At 45.6% G+C, this 21,096-nt stretch overlaps 1 protein-coding gene across 2 annotated transcripts in view; it reads left to right on the top strand.

Moving 5' to 3' along the window:
• Nucleotides 1-21,096, top strand: part of nrp2b (neuropilin 2b) — an 86,522-nt gene that overhangs the window by 15,008 nt on the left and 50,418 nt on the right. For both annotated transcript variants that reach the window (XM_066686116.1, XM_066686115.1), the window contains exons 3-6: nucleotides 7,116-7,297; nucleotides 17,369-17,596; nucleotides 20,562-20,717; nucleotides 20,806-20,975. In XM_066686116.1, coding sequence (XP_066542213.1) covers nucleotides 7,116-7,297; nucleotides 17,369-17,596; nucleotides 20,562-20,717; nucleotides 20,806-20,975 — 736 coding nt within the window. The remainder of the gene's footprint in view (nucleotides 1-7,115; nucleotides 7,298-17,368; nucleotides 17,597-20,561; nucleotides 20,718-20,805; nucleotides 20,976-21,096) is intronic.

The following is a 21,096-nucleotide window of genomic DNA, read 5'->3' as shown; positions in this document are numbered from 1 at the left end:
TGTTAGTGTTGGCAATAGAAAAAAGTGCAGTGTCAGGGTGGGCATGCAAAGCCAGCGCTCAGGGCTCAGCTGGAATAATCCTGATAGCTTTTCCTCCCTGTGCCCCTCGCCGCAGTGTGCCATGCTTTATGAACGGCATTATAATTCAACAGATCGCTCTGTGCAAGCCTGGCCCTGCGCCAAGAGCCTCCCACCCCTCGGGGTTATAAATAGATTGATGTTGAATAAATATAATAAGAACTAGATGATTTATTATGATATATCGGTAATTCAATCAGCAAAACCACACTCCTGAATGACATGGATAATGGATATAGACTAGGGAATGAGCTGCTTGAAGGTGCTTTTTCCTCTTTTTTCCCCCATTCTACCTTGCGCTCTCTAGCTTCCTATTTCATCTTCTGCTTTATTTTCCCTTAGAAAAAATTTTTCTCTCTCTCTCTCTCTCTCTCTCTCTCTCTCTCATTCTCTCATTGTCTTGTTCTCCCCTGCTGGCACAGTATTCCAGTTTGATGTTATCTAATTGCTGTATTAATATTCAGAAAATGCATAATCCATTTCCCTCCTTAGGACTTCTGAAGGATTTTGTTCATTCTGAGTGTGATCGCTCTGTAGTGCTACATTGTTATGTGATTACAAAGCGTGATGTGTGTGTGTGTGTGTCTGGGACTTGCTCATTGTCATAATTTAGAAATGAACGTCATGGTCTGTATGCATTCCATATTAAGAATGTTGACTCAGTGCTAGTTCTGGAACAATTGGCAGCTGGAGTTCATTATTTCCAGTGTTTTACACTGCGAGTGCCACTGTGAATATTTACCCTGGAGATTAGCACTAGCATGATGGCTAGCATGGGTTCAGTGTGGGAAGTTCAGGAAGTGTGTGTGTGTGATCATTGTATTGTGGATAGTGTGGCTGATTGATTTAAAAAAATTAACTAATCCTGCAGTTTTCTGAAGTTAATACGGCTTCATCCCACTCTCCCTTCTTCTAAATAAATGTAAAATAAAGTAATCAATGTAAGATCAACTTAATGCAATTGTATGTTAATTATATGTATGCCAGTATTGTCTATCAGTTTAAAAATATTATCACACAAAGTTAAAATGCTAGCATTTAATTTGTGAGGGAGATAAATGTCGTGTGATATTCATGTTAAAATGGGTGATAGAAAACTGTCTATTTTTTACTTTATTAAAATATCTCGGTGTAGTTTGTATGATTTTGAGGGTAAGAGAGATGGTTTGTTTTATGTAAAACGTTTTTTTAGCATGATTAATAAAACGTAATCTACCTTCTGAACTCAACATTAGCGATGCTATGTTTACATCGCTACATTAATCCGCTAATAAGTCACAAGGCTCCTTATGGAAAGAAGTTGTGGCCTAATTTGGTAAAACAATCAATTAGCAGTAAAAAAAAGAATAACATGTTAATTCCCACATGGATTAACACATTAATTTTGACAGCACACGTTGTGACATTTCTGTAGAGACTGAGTGGATTGTGACATTATCCTCTGAGAGTTTTAAGTGTTTCGGCTGCAGTTACAAGCTGCAGCAACTCCACGCTCGTCAGCCGCGGACAAGACACAGTTGTGTGTGTGTGTGTGTGTGTGTGTGTTCCTGAGCTTTTATCCTGTCCCTGTCATCAGCCATTTTTCCCTGAGTCAGTGGAGAATGCGATGAATATTGATGGGGCATAGACACACCATCCTTTCTCCTTCCTGTTGATGATGTTTTCAGGATTGCATTATTTGAATCTGTTGCCATGACGAGTTTGTGAGTGAACCAGGAGCTCTGCGCTACCTCACCCCCTCATGTGAAGTGACACGTCGCAGAGCGGTCGTGATGATAACCTCAACTTCCGCCACTCCCCGGGGGTCCTCGTGATCAATGGTTATTTTCTGCTTGTAATGAAGAATCAATGGACAGTGTGGAGGTGAACTGGACTCTAGGGGACTCTAGAAAGACCCTGCACATGCATCACTCAGGTTACAGACACACATCAAGGACTTTATTATATCACAGTGACTGAGGGCCATGGCCTTGGCTGTACAGCAGACAATGTTAGCATAACAAGCAAACATTAGCAGCAGATAAATTGATTAGATCTGTGTTATCCTGACCTGAATGCTTTGTTATTAAATATTTCAAATTATGAAAACATCTTTTCTGAGTGCATTAGTGCATTGATTTCGGAATTAGGAGCTCCTACCACCCAAAATATGTGAAATAAAACAACTAATCAGTTTTTATGACCTGCACAAATCTCAGGACATTGGATAAAATGAGTAAATCTGATTTGTTTTGCGGCGTCTTACATAGAGTGCAATGAGAATGCAATGGCGAGGTTTAGTTATGACAAAAAAAGCAGAACGGAGAAGAAAGAGCTCCTGCTCATTGCACCTCACTTTTTCGACCCTAGCATTTGGTTAACGTAGAGTTCAGGCACTTAAACTGTTCATTCTGAAAAGGGCTGATTAAACAGGGTAAGAAACGTGATGTGTTGTTGTTGATCCTTGTTGTATTTTGACCAAAGCATGTCACAGACATTCCACCTGGACCTCAGAGACCTGTGTTAACTTGTGAAAAGGATGTGTAATATGTCCCCTTTAAGATACGTCCTATAAAGAACTTGTAGTTGAATGTAGCCTTTTTCACGTAGGACCTTTTTTTGCAGAGTTGTCCTTTAACATGTAGTGCGCAGGGAGAGATTTTCTGCGTCAGATGCGTTCTCTCAGCTGGAAATATTCCTTGTACTTTAGGCTTGGTGCGGCGCCTTTGCAGCACGTGCAAGGGATACTACGGAACATTAGCGGCTCTGTTCACACATGCACTCCCTCTGTTTTTACCTGGAGCTTTAAGGGCACTAGTAGGATACACATACATCTCCTCTGAGTTATGTGCATGTGTGAAAGGAGTCCCACTCTCCATCGATTTCTCTGAAAATTCCGTACACAATCATGACCTCCAGTTGCTGTTTATTTTTACAGAACAAAAGAAATGGCCAATGGCATGTACATCCTCCCCAGTGTCTCACTCTACGTTCTGTACAGACAGCACTTTTGTTCCAGACTTTTCTGTGTGTTAGATGTCCTGATGAAGATGTCAATTCACAGATGTTTGTCTTCAGGTTCTTTCCAGGACCATGGGGTGTTTGCTATGCCGTCTTTCTCATTAGGCTTTAATCATGCTGTTAACATGCTAGTCTTTCCTCACTGTAGAAACGGTCAGTGCTTTGAATTATTCACGGAAAAGTACTGATCAATTTGTGTTACTTTAAAACACAGGATGGCCTTTGGTTACCTCTGTGTTACCAGTGGGAGTTTGAGTGTGTGTGTGTGTGTGTGTGTGTGTGTGTGTGTGTGTGTGTGTGTGTGTTTAAATCTGCGGGGGTTCTCTGAAGCTTGATATGTATGTGCAGGTGTGAAGGAGAGTCCTGCCTGAAAGATAGAATGTGTGAAATGCAATTAACAGCGGCACAGACTGCAGAGGGTTGGGTCACACACACACACACACTCACAAAATAGAGTTAAGAGACCCAAGTCCTGCTGTTTAGTTTTCTTTTTCTTCTTACAACAACTATAATAACTGTAAACAACAGTATGACATGGTGTTGCTGTATATATTGTCGGTTTCTTCGCGTTTCTCCTGAGAGACAGTACTCCAATTATTGGAGTCTAAGCTGATTCAGTAATACACAGGGCACAGTCAAGACAAAAGGTGATGTCTTAATATTAGCCTTAGGAAGATAAAGGAGTAAAAGGACGAAATGTTTGGGGCTCGTTGACGCAGAGGAAGAGATAAATGCTTATTTTCACGGTCAATCACGCTGCCTCACAGAAGCCAATATTTCCAGCGTTCCTCCCTAGCCTCTGAACCATGGCAACAGAGTTCTATTTTAAATCTATGGAAATGTAATTATGTTTTGCATTAGCCATAAGACCATTGACCATGTGACTCTAATGACCAGGGAGTGTTGCACCGCATGTGTCCCCATCACTACATGACTGCTGCTATTGTAGCTGTGTGTGTGTTAATTGAGGAATGGGTTGACTCAGAGACTGTGGCCAAAAGAAGTGTCCCAGTGCCACCCGCAGTTTCCCCAGCCTAAAAACCAAATAACACGCGCCTACTTCCTCCTGGCTGTCAGCGTGAGAGAGAGGAGGGGGAAGAGAGGGAGTATGGGGGGGAGAAAAGGAAAAAGAGAGGGCTTTTGTTGTGTGAAATTCTTTGTCAGTGGAGTATTAGCCACCAGACGGAAAAAAAATTAAATAGTTAATACACTGTTGTATATGTTTACTTACTTTGAATGTTGTGTGTCTATTAACCTGTCTTTGCCTGTGTGTCCCTTCAGGGTTATACACACACACACATACACACACACACATATATATTTGTGTAGATGTGTTTGTTAGAGTCTGTAGATGTGTCGTGGAGTTCACATAACTCTGTAACTCTGAGAGTGTGTATGCTAAAGGACTTTGAAGCCACCTGCTTGTGCCTATCACTTAATGAACCGATGGCAGTGTCAAGTTTCTACTCTCACACCATTTTCTCTCGCTCTCTCTCTCTCTCTCTCTCTCTCTCAACCCAACATTGGTTATTTATAAAGGACTGTAGATAGGAAGCGGAAATGCTGCACGCACTAGTGCAGAGGCCACTCAAGCCCACACAGGTTTATAGAAAGGCTTTATATTAGAAACTAACAGGAAAAAACAGAAGAATCGCGTGGCAACAGCATAAAACGTTTATTCAGATATTCGTCGACTTGCGATGGTTGGCCATTCTCGTCAGAAATAAGCAATGTGCAAAATCCAAACAGTACTCATCCACCACTTTCATGAGCTTTACATAATTTCCCGTGAAGTCATGACCATGGGAAGTGGTTCAGTGTTTGTGACACTTGAATACAGTGCACCGTTAGTGCCGTTATGATGTGTGAGCAGCTGGAAGGAGGGTAGAAACTCTTCACACCGAGGCTTAGTGAGTCCTCCTGGCTCTTCAGCTGGAGTTGATTGTTTAAGGATGCTCCTCCTCCTCCTCCTCTTGAGAGCTGAGATACAGTGAAGAGAGAGAAGCTCATTAGATCAGTGTTAGATGATGCTGACACTCCAGTGTGGATTGAAGTCTCTATAAAAAATCCGTCCTGTTAATGTGGCAGCGCAGCACGGGGCGTGACCCCCATCTTGCTGTCCGTTGTCACTGTTTGGTCTTACTGTGTTTTACTCTGACTCTGTTAGGGCAATGGTTGTTTTAATTCAGCTGAAAAGACAACAGGGAAGAGGAGATAGCAACACCCCTCTCCCCCCCCCTCCCCCCGCCTCTCTTTAGCTGTTTTTAATTTACTTGTCATTAGGGTCAACTTTTTTGTCTTTGATGAATGGAGTCCATTTTGTGTAATCAGACAGGAAGTGTTGGATGTGCATAATAGATGTGTTTCTTTTTTCCCCCCCGTATTTAATTGAGATCAAGCTTACTTTGACCACAGCGTGCGTAAACTCCTCGGGCAAAGGCAGCTTATAACCTGGAAACAGAATGAGAAAAACAACAGTGGAGAAAACTCATTATACTGAGGTGGTGCTGAAGCAAAACAGACAGGCTTTTAAATACACACTCGAAGTGTGTGTGGGGGTTGAGGGGGGGTGTGTGTGCGTGCGCATGTGTATCTACTTTCTAGCATTGGCTGTGAATGTGCATAAAAGTGTGTGTGTGTGTGTGTGTGTTTGTTTGTTTGCCTTTCATCAACTAGTGTCTGTTATAATTCAGCGATCTCAATAATCACGTCTGAGTCTGTTCTAATCCTATTAGCTCTAATTGTTCTCGCACCTGTGCCTGTGTGGCAGTGTGGTAGCGTGTTCTAATTTTCTAATTATAAATTTCAAGACAACAGAAAGTCATAGACTTGGCCTGTGTCTTTGTTCTTTCTTTGTTGTATGGATTTCTCTCCTCATTATTTCCTGGTCTTTGTTTGAACATCAGCATCTGACGAAAGAGGGCAAGACACTGACGACGCCTTTGTTGCTGCCGTTTGACAAGCAGGAATCTGTATTTAGGACAGGTCAAAAAGTCAGACGGGCTAGAAATAGGCAAATATTTGTGTCTTGAGGGAAACCGCACATCGTAGAGTGCCGTGTAGAATCCAAGACCTCGTTTTGTTAATTTAATATCCAATCAAACCAAGCATTATTTACATGTGATTCATTCTCTCAGTAGGATATTCCAGGGGGGGTCAGATTCATTCATTCATTCATTCATTATCTGTAACCCTTATCCAGTTCAGGGTCGCGGTGGGTCCAGAGCCTACCTGGAATCACCCTGGAGGGGGCGCCAGTCCTTCACAGGGCAACACAGACACACACACACACACACACACATTCACTCACACACTCACACCAATGGACACTTTTGAGTCACCAATCCACCTATCAACGTGTGTTTTTGGACTGTGGGAGGAAACCGGAGCACCCGGAGGAAACCCACACAGACACAGGGAGAACACACCACACTCCTCACAGAGTGTGTCACTCAGAGGAAACCCACACAGACACAGAGAGAACACACCACACTCCTCACAGACAGTCACCCGGAGGAAACCCACACAGACACAGGGAGAACACACCACACTCCTCACAGACAGTCACCCGGAGGAAACCCACGCAGACACAGAGAGAACACACCACAATCCTCACAGACAGTCACCCGGAGGAAACCCACACAGACACAGGGAGAACACGCAACAATCCTCACAGACAGTCACCCGGAGGAAACCCACACAGACACAGGGAGAACACACCTACCTGCTGCACCACTGTACTCAGATATAAGATAATCCTTCATATAAGGAAAGGGGGATACCAAGGGAAAGAGAGTGACAAGCAGAAGTGTGTTTAATACAGATCAAAGGGGCTTGAATCTGAACGTAACGGCATGCAGCGTCTTTTGGAGCCAAAAGCTTGAAATGTATCTGCTGCCACCCGTCACTTCACTGACAAGTAGGAGTCCATGTTTAGGACAGGTCAAAAGGTCAGAAAGGCTAGAATTAGGCACGCAGTGGCCCCTCTTGACCCCTGCCCTCATAAGCTTCTTCTGTCTGGGGGTTTGTTTTTGCAGATACGACTTCATCGAGATCCGGGATGGCAGTTCGGAGTCGGCTGATCTGCTCGGGAAGCACTGCAGCAACATCGCTCCAGCCGCCATCATCTCCTCCGGCCCTGTGCTTCACATCCGCTTTGTGTCTGACTACGCCCACCAGGGGGCGGGTTTCTCGCTGCGCTACGAGATCCACAAGACAGGTAAGAGTGCACGCTGCCTCCCATAGAGCCGACTGTTATTCATAGAAATGAACCCACATCAAGAACTCCTCTGACTGTATCTGCTTTTCACGTACTTCCCTTACTCCTTTTCTTTGCTGCGAGCGTTCCTCAGTTCCGGGGCTTACGCACAGTCACTCGTTTCAAGGTTTTTCCCATTGTTTTTTTTATGTCAGGTTCTTGGAGAGGTTCGTGTTAGAGAGAGTGTGAAGATCACAGCAGTTATGATCTCTGATAGAGCTGTCTGTATTATCACATAGCAAATAGCTCACCTTTTCACACAGGATCCACACTCCTCAGCTTTCCTCAGATCAGTCGAGGCAGGGGCAGTGTGCCAAATCCCACCTCACTGACAAGTGTTAATTGGCTTTTGTGAACTGGAAGGAAAGGCTGCCACTGGTCAAATTGGTGACAGTTGAAGGGGCCAATTGTCGGTTTGTTTTTACAGTTCTGAGGGATGTTATTTTACTGATCAGCGCTCAGTAGCAGGAAGCTATTAGGACTACTTAGCTGACTAAACAGTTGTGAATTGGAGGGAATGTGTTGTGCTGGTCAGGTTTGGCTCCGAAACAGAAGGTCACAGTTAGGCAACGTGGCGGTGTATCAGCACACGTCTCCTCAGGCAAAGATAAAGACCCTGACTGACCCCCGGCACCAGCCCTGTGCCGTCTCCCCTTTCCTTCACGGAGCCTGTTCGACACGCACCGTGACCAATTCAGATCAAGGAAGCAGCAGGCAGAGAAAATAAACAGCGGGCAGGCATCTTCTGTTCCCTTTTCATCCTTCTGAAAGCATTCCAGGAATGCCTCTTTAATTGAGTCCTGATCTCCAGTCCCTGATAGCAGAGAGGTGGGCGGCAGGGGAGCCAGTGTTACTAACAAAGTGTGTTTGTGTGTTGCGTGTGTCTGGATGTATACTGCGGTCCGGGCCCTGGTCTGGCAGCGGCGGTAGACTAGGAGTGGGAGGCAGTCAATTGTAGGCAAATGTCTGATAGACGCAGTCTGAAAGACCATGAATGGTGGCTTAGGGACTGAAGATTAGGGATACTGAAACTGCTTTTGTGGGTTGGTTGGTTGGCTGGATTATCAGAAGGCTGTAGGAATGGGGGAACTCGTGCTCAGGAAGGGACTTAGAACATCTTAAGACGTAAGCTGTCTTAGTTGAACATTTGCACTTGGGCAGAGATGCTTAAACAAAAATAGGACTCGTACTAGTCACTTTCCCAATTTAACTTCAATTAGGAACACTTTGGGTTTAGATAAAGAGAGAAAATCAAAGAGGAACAGAAAATACACAGAAAAGAGGAGAAGGAAAGCAGAATAAAAGGGAAGTACAAAGAGAGTTGGTGGTGGTAATGTTTTAAAATACACACGAGTGTGACAAGAAGTAGTGAGTCATTCTATTCTTTTTCCTGGAAACCTTGTATACAACCGGTTAAAAGTGTGGACACCTCTGACCAAACATGCTTTTTGTTAAGCAGGTAGTGTCGCAGTCACACAGCTCCAGGGGCCTGGAGGTTGTGGGTTCGATTCCCGCTCCGGGTGACTGTCTGTGAGGAGTGTGGTGTGTTCTCTCTGTGTCTGCGTGGGTTTCCTCCAGGTGACTGTCTGTGAGGAGTGTGGTGTGTTCTCCCTGTGTCTGCGTGGGTTTCCTCCGGGTGACTGTCTGTGAGGAGTGTGGTGTGTTCTCCCTGTGTCCGCGTGAGTTTCCTCCGGGTGACTGTCTGTGAGGAGTGTGGTGTGTTCTCCCTGTGTCTGCGTTGGTTTCCTCCGGGTGACTGTCTGTGAGGAGTGTGGTGTGTTCTCCCTGTGTATGCGTTGGTTTCCTCCGGGTGACTGTCTGTGAGGAGTGTGGTGTGTTCTCCCTGTGTCTGTGTTGGTTTCCTCCGGGTGACTCAAAAGTGTCCGTAGGTGTGAGTGTGTGAGTGAATGTGTGTGTGTGTCTGTGTTGCCCTATGAAGGACTGGCGCCCCCTCCATGGTGTATTCCCGCCTTGCGCCCAATGATTCCAGGTAGGCTCTGGACCCACCGCGACCCTGAACTGGATAAGGGTTACAGATAATAAATGAATGAATGTCAGAAATATGGAATGCAGAGGTGTAAAAACACTCATATGACTATATTTCTACTCAGTGCGGCCCCTGCCATTAGTCCTGACTCCCTCCACTCCGAGAAATCAACACTTTAACACCAGTGCAGTGCGTCTCTCACCTCCTCTCATGGGAGGAAGTAAAGACATGCTACCCCCGGTCCCCCGAGCACGCTGGGAGTGCGAATGATCTTCAGCAGCCCCCCAGCAGGCCCACAGCACAGACACAGGGACGAGTGCTATCATATCTGCAGGTCGCACGCGTTTCATCATAAACAAGCAGTAATGACGGGACCCGTCAGGATGTGGAGGCTCGCGGTTGCTATGGCATTAACAGGATCTCGTTACAGTTAGAGGTTTACAGTGATATTGTGTGTAGGAGCCTGTGTGTGTGGATTCTTATTGCAGAAGACAAAGAGAGCTCTGGTATGAGATGAATATGTTTGTGTGTGTGTGTGTGTGTGTGTGTGTGAGATTCCGATTTGACGATGTGTGAGGGATCACATCTCCTCCAACCACCGCTGTTTAATTTGAACTTGCCAGACTGTTGCCAGAACATGTCGGCAAGCCGTGTTTTACGAGATGCAAAACAAGCCCGAGGAAACGGGGAACAAAGACAGAGAAACGGAGAAAAATGTGAACGAGGGCTTAGGGAAAAGCACAAAGAGAAGGAGGAAAAAAAAGACGAAAGCTGAAAAGCGCAGGAAGAAAAGGAGGAAAACAGAAAGCAGAGCGCTGAGACCTGGCCCGTTAGCTTGCTGTTTGTTTACCATGCTGTTTGGACGGCCTCGTGTTGGCACACTCAGCCCAGCCTTCTCCAGTAGTGATAGGAATCTTGGGTAAATACACAGCCCGGAGGTGTGGTCCACTCATAGACTGCTGGGAAAAAAAAAAAGAAAAAATCTGTATCAATCTGCCTCCTCCTGTGGAGAGGAAATCGGCATCCAGCCGCCCCCAGGCCACTGTTCCCTCGCTCCTGACCAGCGCAGAGCCTCCCCTCAGCATCCAGCTCTGATCTCAGCCACGTCAAGCTCAGCCTCTCAGCTGGACGCTGCAATTATGTGTGTTCCTGTGTTTAGCCGTCAGGGGGTCTGGACAGCTCCCCTGTCTTTTGTAACAAGGGGACTAGTAACCTATTGATTTATTCCGTGTAATAGCACCTTCAGCGGAAATAATCCCATTTCAGGTAACAGTCATTTGGTGCAGGCTTTCAAAAAAAACTTTTTTGAAACGACAGGTTCTTCTTACATCATGTCGCTGTACAAAGAAAAACATGCATTTCCATCTTTTTAGTTTTTTAGTTTACTACATCATCTGAACACAGCGGCTGTCCTGCATATTCATGATGAACGGACCAATAGGAATGCTCCAAAATGACGTGGAATAACACCAATTTACATTGACTTCCATTGAAAGTTAAGAAGGCTTTTCATTGGACGACAACGATAAGCTCTGGAATGCAAACTGCTAAGATCATTCGGATGTGGGGATGTATTAAATGTGGGATGTAATAAATGACCGTGAACCTCCCATGCCCTGAAACATCCTGGAACTTTGAGCTCAAACATGATGTAAACAGACTTGTGCACCTCTATCCCATGCCCTACAATTACTCTACAGTCATTCACAACAACACTTTAGTTTACTCAACCATACTCATCACGCCATGCTACTACTGTTGCTACGGTTACAGCTGGAAGAGTCTCAGCCTATCTGTGATCCACCATTAGAGTGCTGGAACAGTGGACAGAAGGAGCCAATGAGAGCTCGCAATAGAACCGCCCTCCAGCTACTATGATACTACCCAGTTGTCCCTGTTCTTACCCCCCACCACACACACACACACCCACATCCCTCCCCTCAGGGTGTACAGTCTGGAAGCGGCTGTGAATTAATGGCTGTTGACGGATGGTGATACTGCCCCGTAGCTGTCTCACTGACCTCGTGAATTGCCAATCAGATCACAAAACAACAGCCCCTTATATTATGAAGATGGGGCAGATTGGTTTTATATACGTCTCAGTCTATACCCATATCACGGGACATCTCAGCGTACTGTGAACATAAGTGTCTTGTGTTCAAAGTCTGTTTACTGTAGAGTGTCTGTTGTCAACGATGGGGCAGTAGCATTGAGAGGGGGCTTAGGGCCTAAAGAAATGTCTGTAGAATTAAGTATTAACTTCTATGAACTGTTAGGGCTGCGATCGTTTAGGAATTGATGGGCAGTGCTGAATATTTTGGTACACAATCTAATGTGGGAAGGGTTTTCCTTCTTCAGTAAAGGTACTATGTTGGAGGTCTATATATTTCTATATAAGCATTCAGCCAGATCTAACATCCAGTGCAGTTAATTAAAAACAACATGACTCTGATATCATTTTACATCATGCATTCCCTATCTCTGTTCCATGATTGCAAGAACTCTACAGAAAATGTAGCATGGATTCTTAATCACATGCAAATACAGCTTTATATGTGCTACATTTCTTTTATTTCAAGTACAGCATATGTTCAGTCAAACAGAATTTAAATGTATAAAACCATGGTCCAATTCCAAAACACCTCTGCGTGACATGAGCTTTCTATTCGAACGAATACAGCCTTGTTATTTCAATTACAAACAAAACATATGCACACACTCACACGCTTTTACATGAGGATAAAAACCTCCTTACACAAACACACACATGCTGTTCACCCACCCATTTCACTCATTCCCTTTTCTACCCAGCAACACTCCACAATAACAACCCCCTCAGCCCCCCCGGAGCCACAGACAAGGCCGGTCGCGTGCCTCGGAACTGGAGCTGTGGCCCGGACTGCTTTACTGGGGAGCGGGAAGAGAGCGCCCCCTAGCCTGGAGTACACAGTGGCAGGCTGTTTTTACCATGCTCACAAAACGTGAAGTAATGGGCGTGAACAAAAGGCCGATGGCGTCGGGTTTACTCATGCATACACAGCGCAGTACAGTACAGTGGGGAACCTCAGCAGGGGTCTGCTGTACTGTCTGCCTGAGTGTGTGAGTGGGGAGTGGGGGTTGGCTCATGAAGGCCAAGGTCATGTACCCTCGTAGCTCAAAAACACACTTAAGGCACACTTAGGCACTCTGTCTAAGAAAGTTAGAGCGTATGCTGAAGCAGCTGAGGAGTTCTGGCCTCCACCGCAGGCTAATGCACAGCCTCGCTGACCCACTAAACTCAGAAGAACGGCAGTCAAGGCCAGCCGGGGAAAATCAGTGTGTTTGAGTTTGCGTGGGTGTTGTGGTGTGTGTGTGTGTATCGTTAATAAAAAAAATATTTTGCTTGTTTTATGCACATTTTCAGGATACTGAGAGGAACTGTGATTAGCATGTTGCTACAATGTTTTAAACTGAAAGTGTGAATGGCCAAAACCAACCTTAGCATCACTAGTTTTCCGTAGTTTTCAGTTCATATTGGGAGCTGTATACAGTATATACACGGGCCATATTACATTTCACGCACAACCCTGAACTTGATAAACGTTTACAGACGATGAATGAATGTATATTATATATATATTAGCGTATCCTGCTTATGGGACCAGTTCTAACATAAATTTACCTTAAATGAGACTCCATCTCTTGACACTGCATTAAAAAGCTATTTGTGTACACGTGTTTATGTGTTAGCATTCCAAAGCACTTTATTTTAGTGATAGAGAAAGGAACAATTCACAGAATTTAGACTTGGGTGGTTGAAGCATCTTGCGCTGCATTGTGTCAAGCGCTGGCGCTGCTCTAGAGTTCACACTCCCTGTTGGACAGATGATAGGCGCAGGTTGAGTAGCAAGGCCAGGACATGCATTATGTAAAGCCCTTGTGTTATGTAAAGACTTGATGGAATTGTTGTGGTGTTGAGTTCTTCCTGTGCAGACGCTGGTAATGAGTTATTTATATCTGATTACTGCAGAGGAGAAGAGCTCACAGCAGCAAACCCACCTTTGTGTGAGTGTTTCCGCTCACCCTTCCACTGTGAGACGGCGAGTCTTTACTGAGAAATGACTGAGACATGGAAATAGGTTAAAAAGAACAGAAAGTCTGGGCTGGATCGTTATCGATTTTGTTTTGGAATGCTTAGCGCAGGGGACAGAGAACTTCTACCAACTTCCAGTCCAAAAACTGAAGCTAGTCTTCAGAACGGAACCCAAACTGTTAGGTTTCCTGGTGCCGAAAACCAAACAGCTTGTACCTGATGGACATTTAATGAATATCGAAATAAATGAAGGATGGTCTTGACCATGCAGTGTGCTTTTAAAAGATTTACTCTGGTGGGAAAAGGAACATTGTAGATGCTCGTGAGTGTAAGCAGGTGTGTGCATGTGCGTATGTGTGCGTGAAAGCATCCATGTCTGTAAAAGCCCTGCACAAACACACGCATGCAGTCTGCTATCTGAAACAGATGCATGAGGTGGAGAGGAAGGAGCATGGGAAGTGTGTGTGTATAGGATGTAACATTAACCCAGGCCAGCTGCCTCACCATAGCTTGTCTGTCTCTCTATCAGCTGCCACTCTCAGCTCCATTGCCTCTGAGGTTTCTGCTTGGGAGGGGAATCAGGTGTGTGTTTTACCACAGAGACTCCGCTGCAGGCCCAGGCTCGCCTCTGTGGGGGCACTGACCCCTCATTAAGTCCTCAGACAGTGGGTCATGCTGTCTCCGGCTGTAGAGCCTAATATAGAGTTCTATTAATCTCTCCAGGGTGCCAGGACCCCTTTAAGGAGCTGCTCTCTGGGGAGGCAATAGAGGAAGGCACGGCGGCTTAAAGAATATGTGTTTACATACATGTTGCCATGAGACGCTTTCTGTGGGTGACTTCAAATCGCAATATGTCTAACACAAGTCCGTTTATATTCAGCTATCACCTGCACTGCTTCTTTTAGTGCTTTTATTTTGTGCAGCTTCATTACCAACACTGTACACTCTGTAGGAAGCACAGAGCCATTTGGAACACAGCCTGCATGTCGGCGCAGGTGCCTGCTGATGAGGACAGTAGTAAGGGTGTGTGTACAGGTGAAAAGACACATGAAATGTGGTCTCTGTTTTGCCACAGTGCAACATTTTAATTACAACTCCATTTCATTCATTAGTTGAAAGTGGATCTGTGCACTTTGGTGTATTTAGGAAATGCACCACCAAAACAAGTGTGGGTTTGTGTGTGTGTGAGAGAAACAGTTGTTGTACCTTCTCTAGACAATGTGTGTGTGTGTGTGTGTGTGGAGGGGGGGCTGTTTGGCTTGCAGCTGGTCAGCAGAATATAAATAGTTAAAGTATTACAGTTATTTAAAAGCTAAGCGCCACAGATTACTGACCGTTTGTTCTTTCTTCCTCTGATATTTTACCCCTGTCAGGATCCACAACCTATTCCAGGACCCTGTCAGCACACACACGGCTTTCTCTGTGTCACATCATTCGAATTTGGGCGTGTCATCTGACTCCAAAGAGAAATAAGTTCAGAGCTGCTGTTTTAATACTAATGTGTATCATGACAGTGTGTGTGTCAGGGAGAGAGAGTGAGAGAGTGAGAGAGAGAACAAGACAGAGGGTGCATACACATCACCATCAACAACATCATGTGTGACAGTTGTGTAGAGTATTGATGAGATTGGAAGCTGAAAGGCAGCCCCGTGGGATCTCGTATTGTTTATGTGTGTGTGTGTGTGTGTGTGTGTGTGTGTGTGTGTGTGTGTGTGTATGCATTAGTATTAAAACAGTGGCTTTGCATTTGTTTAGACTCAGCTGAGGGACACAGTGTCTGATGGTGTGTTTGGGAGGCAGATGAGAGAGAGAGTTGGCATGTAGAACACGTGTGGCGCTTCTGAAGGTGAACCATGACTGGGCATACGTTTGCATAGACAAGATGCTGTGGGAGAACAGCCTGACCCTCAGTGTGGCTCCTGTGGGACGACAGCGTGTTTTTCCCCACTCTACTTTTTCCATCTCTTTGTAATTAAGCTCCTGTTCTGCTTTAACCTGCCATGCACCAGAGGGAGAGGAGAGAAAGACTTGAAAGGAGAGAGAGAGAGAGAGAACTGGAGGATGGAGGGAGAATACGGGAAAACGCAGCACGAGTATGAAATATGAATTAGAGCATGGTTTTGTCGGCTGGGTGCGAGTGGAAGTCGGTCACACGACTCCCTCCGACTGAGGCCTCCTGGAGGTTTCCTCAGTGCAGAGTCCCCATACAGCTGTGCTGCAGTTGTGCCTGGAGCTGAAGTACGCACTCTGAGACACTGCATCGTTCTCTCTGTACCATCTGCTTCTACGTTCTCAGATAAAGTCTTATAGTAGAGACGGGTGATGATGGACGCGTGTGAGCGTACTACAGTGGTGTTTTTCTGTCTCAGATGCGCTAACCATGAACAGTTTACGGTCAGCTAGCTTTTTAAAATGTTTCAATAAGTTTGGTGTGTTCTCCCTGTGTCTGCGTGGGTTTCCTCCGGGTGACTGTCTGTGAGGAGTGTGGTGTGTTCTCCCTGTGTCTGCGTGGGTTTCCTCCGGGTGACTGTCTGTGAGGAGTGTGGTGTGTTCTCCCTGTGTCTGCGTGGGTTTCCTCCGGGTGACTGTCTGTGAGGAGTGTGGTGTGTTCTCCCTGTGTCTGCGTGGGTTTCCTCCGGGTGACTGTCTGTGAGAGTGTGGTGTGTTCTCCCTGTGTCTGCGTGGGTTTCCTCTGGGTAACTGTCTGTGAGGATTGTGGTGTGTTCTCTCTGTGTCCGCGCGGGTTTCCTCCGGGTGCTCCGGTTTCCTCCCACAGTCCAAAAACACACGTTGCTAGGTGGATTGGTGACTCAAAAGTGTCCATAGGTGTGAGTGTGTGTTGCCCTGTGAAGGACTGGCGCCCCCTCCAGGGTGTATTCCCCACCTTGCGCCCAATGATTCCAGGTAGGCTCTGGACCCACCGCGACCCTGAACTGGATAAGTGCTTACAGATAATGAATGAATGAATGATATTTATCTGCATATAGCTGTATGAGGCTTTATGGACCCTGCCCTTCGTTAAAATTAAGTTTCATTTATGGAAATAAATCTGATTATGACCCTAGTAGCCCCTAGGGAACAGTGCTGTATCCCACGCTGTTTTCCCCTTGAGGTGACACCAGTGCTCAAGCCATTCACCAAAGAGCTGCAGTATGGGGTGTTTTTGAAAACTCAAATCATTATTTAGACAAACCCTTCTCTTCACACTTAGAGCTGGGCTGCTTTGATGTTATGAAATCCTTTTAGAGATATTTTTCCCGCACTAAACTGAAAAGTAACAGTGAAAATCATACATTAAATGCACACAGGCGTCTCCCCCACTGCTGTAAGGACCTCAGCAGACGAGTGAATGAGAGGAAGTAGTGTAACGGGTTTTCTGCTTAGGCAGAGAGTGAGTATTGACAAAAGCTCCAAGGCCAGGATATCACTCTCGTTCAGCACTTTTGCAGATGGAGGCCTTTTCTGTATAGATTGAACGCTCCGCTGTGATGAACGATCTAATATTCACACGCTTCAGTGTGTTTCATCAGTGAGCTAACTCGCTCCCCACTGTCAGTGTGTGTGTGTGTGTGTGATGGGAACAGTTTGCAAATTCTAATGCTATATATTAAGTACAAGGCCTAGTGAGTGTGTGTTCTGTGAATCAATATGCCATCTGCAGATAGGCAAATACATAAATAGACACATGGAATCTCCATTAATCTCTGTGGAAATGGCAACACAGTTTTATTCTAGGAGGGGGTTTGAAATTTACATAAATTATAAGATGCTTACAATTGACATAAACAACATGTTCCTACATGAATATGAAGAGTGAGTTTTTAGATACCATCACACCGTGAATGCTATACACAGATACGCACTATTCCCAGTGTTGTAATGTGCAAAATAACACTGTGGAGAGCTGTGGAGGTATGCTCAGATATTTGTTGGTTTTTATTAACTACAACTCTTCTTCTCTTTCCATGTTCAGGTTCAGACTGCTCCAGAAACTTCACCAGTCCCTCAGGTGTGATCGAGTCTCCTGGCTTCCCTGACAAGTACCCTCACAACCTGGAGTGCACCTTCATCATCGTCGTCCCTCCTCACATGGAAGTCACCCTCACCTTCCTCACATTCGACCTGGAGAATGACCCACTTCAGGGCTCGGAGGGAGAATGCAAGTACGACTGGCTGGAGGTGTGGGACGGCCTGCCTCAGGGTGAGTCTAGACGCCTGTAATCTTCCACAAAAACAAAACCATGGCTGTGTGTGTGTTTCTTTCTTTGCGCCACTGCTTGGATTAGAACTCTATGGTATTCCAAAGTCTGAAGCTGCCAGTGGCCCACAGCAGTGCACACTTAAGAGGATTGGAGCTCTTCTATCCATTTGACCTCATTGTCTGGTTCTGTGCCAATCTGTAGCCTCTTATTCCACATAAAACCATAATTCACTCATCATGGTGATTTTATGGCCAGACACCAACACTGCAGCACTCTCTCTAACCATCTGTCTCGTCTGCACACCCAGATCCAAAGCCGAATGTCCGTTCTCACCCAGGTGTGGGGTAGCCCTCAGACTGACCCCGGTTTCTCCCGGACAGAGCTGCGCCACATTGCCGGGGTTGCCGTAGCGCTTGGGCTGCTCGTCGAGCTGCTATTTTGGAACTGTGCGTTGGAAGATGAAAGCATCGCCCAAGGCCTCCCTGCCTTATCTGCACCAGTCGGGCCAAAAAGCCGGTGCACCCGTATTATTCTATAAGGAGGGGTGCAGAAGAAGGGGGGAGAGAGAGGAAGAGCGAGACACAGGCTGAGAGGAACAGCAGTTGCATTACCCCTTATCAGTAGAGTAAAAATAGGGCGTGAATAATACTGCAATAGGATTTAATCCTTGTCTGGAAAAGAGTGTGGAGGAATACTCTCTCTTTTTCTCCTCCATCTGTCTTAATAATGTGGCATCCCTGAATGGCCCAAAGCCACCAACCACCGTCCCCCTCCACCACCCTCCAGACTCCCAACAACCAGCGCATATCCCTGCCTTCAGCCTCACTTGGATTACACTCCTAGAGCAGTGCTGGATTTCTCCACACTCGCCATCTTACTACTACTACTACTGCCACTGCTGCTACTACTACTACTACTACTACTACCACTGCTGCTGTTATTATTACTATTACAAGTGCCATTACTGCTACTACTACTACTGCTATGGCTTCTACTGCCACTGCTACTACTACTACTACTGCCACTGCTGCTACTACTACTACTGCCACTGCTGCTACTACTACTACTACTACTACTGCTATTATTACTATTACAAGTGCCATTACTGTTACTAATACTACTGCTATGGCTTCTACTGCCACTGCTACTACTACTGCTGCTATTATTACTATTACAAGTGCCATTACTGCTACTAATACTACTGCTATGGCTACTACTGCCACTGCTGCTACTACTACTACTGCCACTGCTGCTACTACTACTACTACTACTATTATCACTATTACGAGTGCCATTACTGCTACGGTTACTACTACTGCTATGGCTACTTCTGCCACTACTACTACTACTACTACTGCTGCTACTACTGCTGCTGCTATTATTACTATTACGAGTGCCATTACTGCTACGGTTACTACTACTGCTATGGCTACTACTGCTACTACTACTACTACTACTATTACGAGTACCATTACTGCTACGGTTACTACTACTGCTATGGCTACTACTGCCACTGCTACTACTACTGCTGCTGCTACTACTACTACTACTACTACTACTGCTGCTGCTATTATTACTATTACGAGTGCCATTACTGCTACTACTACTGCCACTGCTACTACTACTACTACTACTACTACTGCTGCTACCTCTACAACTTTTTAGATAGGGTACCACACTCCAAAATGAAGACTCATTTGAAGATGACTGGTTGGCTGTGGTTGGAGCCTTTGATGTCTAAAGTGACTGTTGTTGCCTCTTCATTACAAGCATTTATCCTTTAGCCCTGTAGAAGTGCTACAGCTGTACTCCTCCCCAGCACACTGCAATGGATCAATGAGCTGTCCACACATATTATACGAGCAGAACACAGGCTCAGATATATTCAGGGATCTGAAAGCTGGGAGTCCCAATTGCTGTCTTGCATTTACTTTGCACGACATGTTGATACGTGGACTGTCCCCGCCATCGAGAGAGAGAGAGTTATTTCTGCCATTTCTTGAAGAGACTTTTGGTTTCATAAAGAGGGGAAATAGTTGATCAATACAGGGCTACTACCGCTCCCCCCCCCCCCTTCCTATTGTTTAGCCTCCCTTCCCACACAATTCCTCAGTCAAATCTGTTGGGATACAGAAATCCAGGAATTAAAGACCCAGTAAGAGAGAGACTCAGAAAGAGAACAGACCCCATTAGATGGAGCGAGAAAGGGGAAGCGAAGTCCAGAGCAGGGAGAAAAAGAGGGACAAGAAGAGAAATGAATGGATAACTTGAGTTTGAAGATGAAGGCACACACTGGGAGAAGAGTGGAGCTGATCATGTGACTCCGACAGCAAGGAAAGAGTGAAAGGAGGAAAGTGAACCACCTCATTAGCGCTAAATCCCCCTCTGTCTCTACGTGACTACAGTAGAAACGCTCACACAGCTCCTGATCCACACTGTTCTTCACAGAGCTCTGCTTCCCTGGGGGGGGTGGGGGGGTCTGAGTTCTCATCTGTCTGTCTGTAAAATGAGGATTTAACGTATTAAAAGCCAGACTGGATTCTCTGAGAATTCATTATGTTGGGGGGAGGAGAGCTTGTTGTTGATTACACGTCTGTGGAAACAAAACCACTGTAGATGTAGAGCACTGAGGTAATAGCTATACAGGCAGATAGGAGTATTGCACAATGGAGGGTGTACAGCAGGACAAATCAGATTTTCTGGCATAAATCAGAGCTCTGTGAAGACTACAAATAAGATATTTTCAAAACATACTTCAGCAGCTTCACTGTGTGGTAGTAGTCTTGCAGGGCTAGGCATGAAGATGTAAAGTGGATAGACATCTATGGACAACTAAACCACAAGAGCTGCTGCTAACACGGATAGGGCCCCTCTAAATCCCACCTCACATTCCTGTCATCTGTGCTCATCCAGAGTACAATCCATATATATATATATATTTGTGTGTGTGTGTGTGTTCTGTAGTTGGACCCCTGATTGGCCGACACTGTGGCACTAAGATTCCTCCAGAACTCAAGTCCTCCACTGGCATCCTCTCACTCACCTTCCACACGGACATGGCGGTGGCTAAAGACGGCTTCTCCGCCCGCTACAACATGACGGTAAAGGAAGTCAGTGACAGTAAGTGCCTTCTGTATTTGCTCCTACATCTGTGAGTCTTTTTCTTTTTCTTAGTAGTGGCTGATGTAGTGTGTGTGTACTCCCTCAGATTTCCACTGCAGCAATGCATTAGGGATGGAGTCCGGTCAAATCACAGATGACCAGATCACGGCCTCTTCCTCGTTCAGTGACGGACGCTGGGCTGCGAGACAGGCCCGCCTCAACTACAACGAAAATGCCTGGACGCCAGGTGACGATTCCAGTAAAGAGTACATACAGGTGAGCGTTCTGGACCTGGAGGATTGGGTCAGGCTCGATTTCTGAGTTCTGCTTTATATCACACTTAATATATAACATACTCAGCTGCTGAATCAGGTGGGTCTGAGCAGCACGATCCCCA

The sequence above is a fragment of the Hoplias malabaricus genome, chromosome 12 (genome assembly GCF_029633855.1).
Source record: "Hoplias malabaricus isolate fHopMal1 chromosome 12, fHopMal1.hap1, whole genome shotgun sequence".
NCBI lineage: Eukaryota > Metazoa > Chordata > Actinopteri > Characiformes > Erythrinidae > Hoplias > Hoplias malabaricus.
This window is presented reverse-complemented; position numbering and strand designations above follow the sequence as displayed.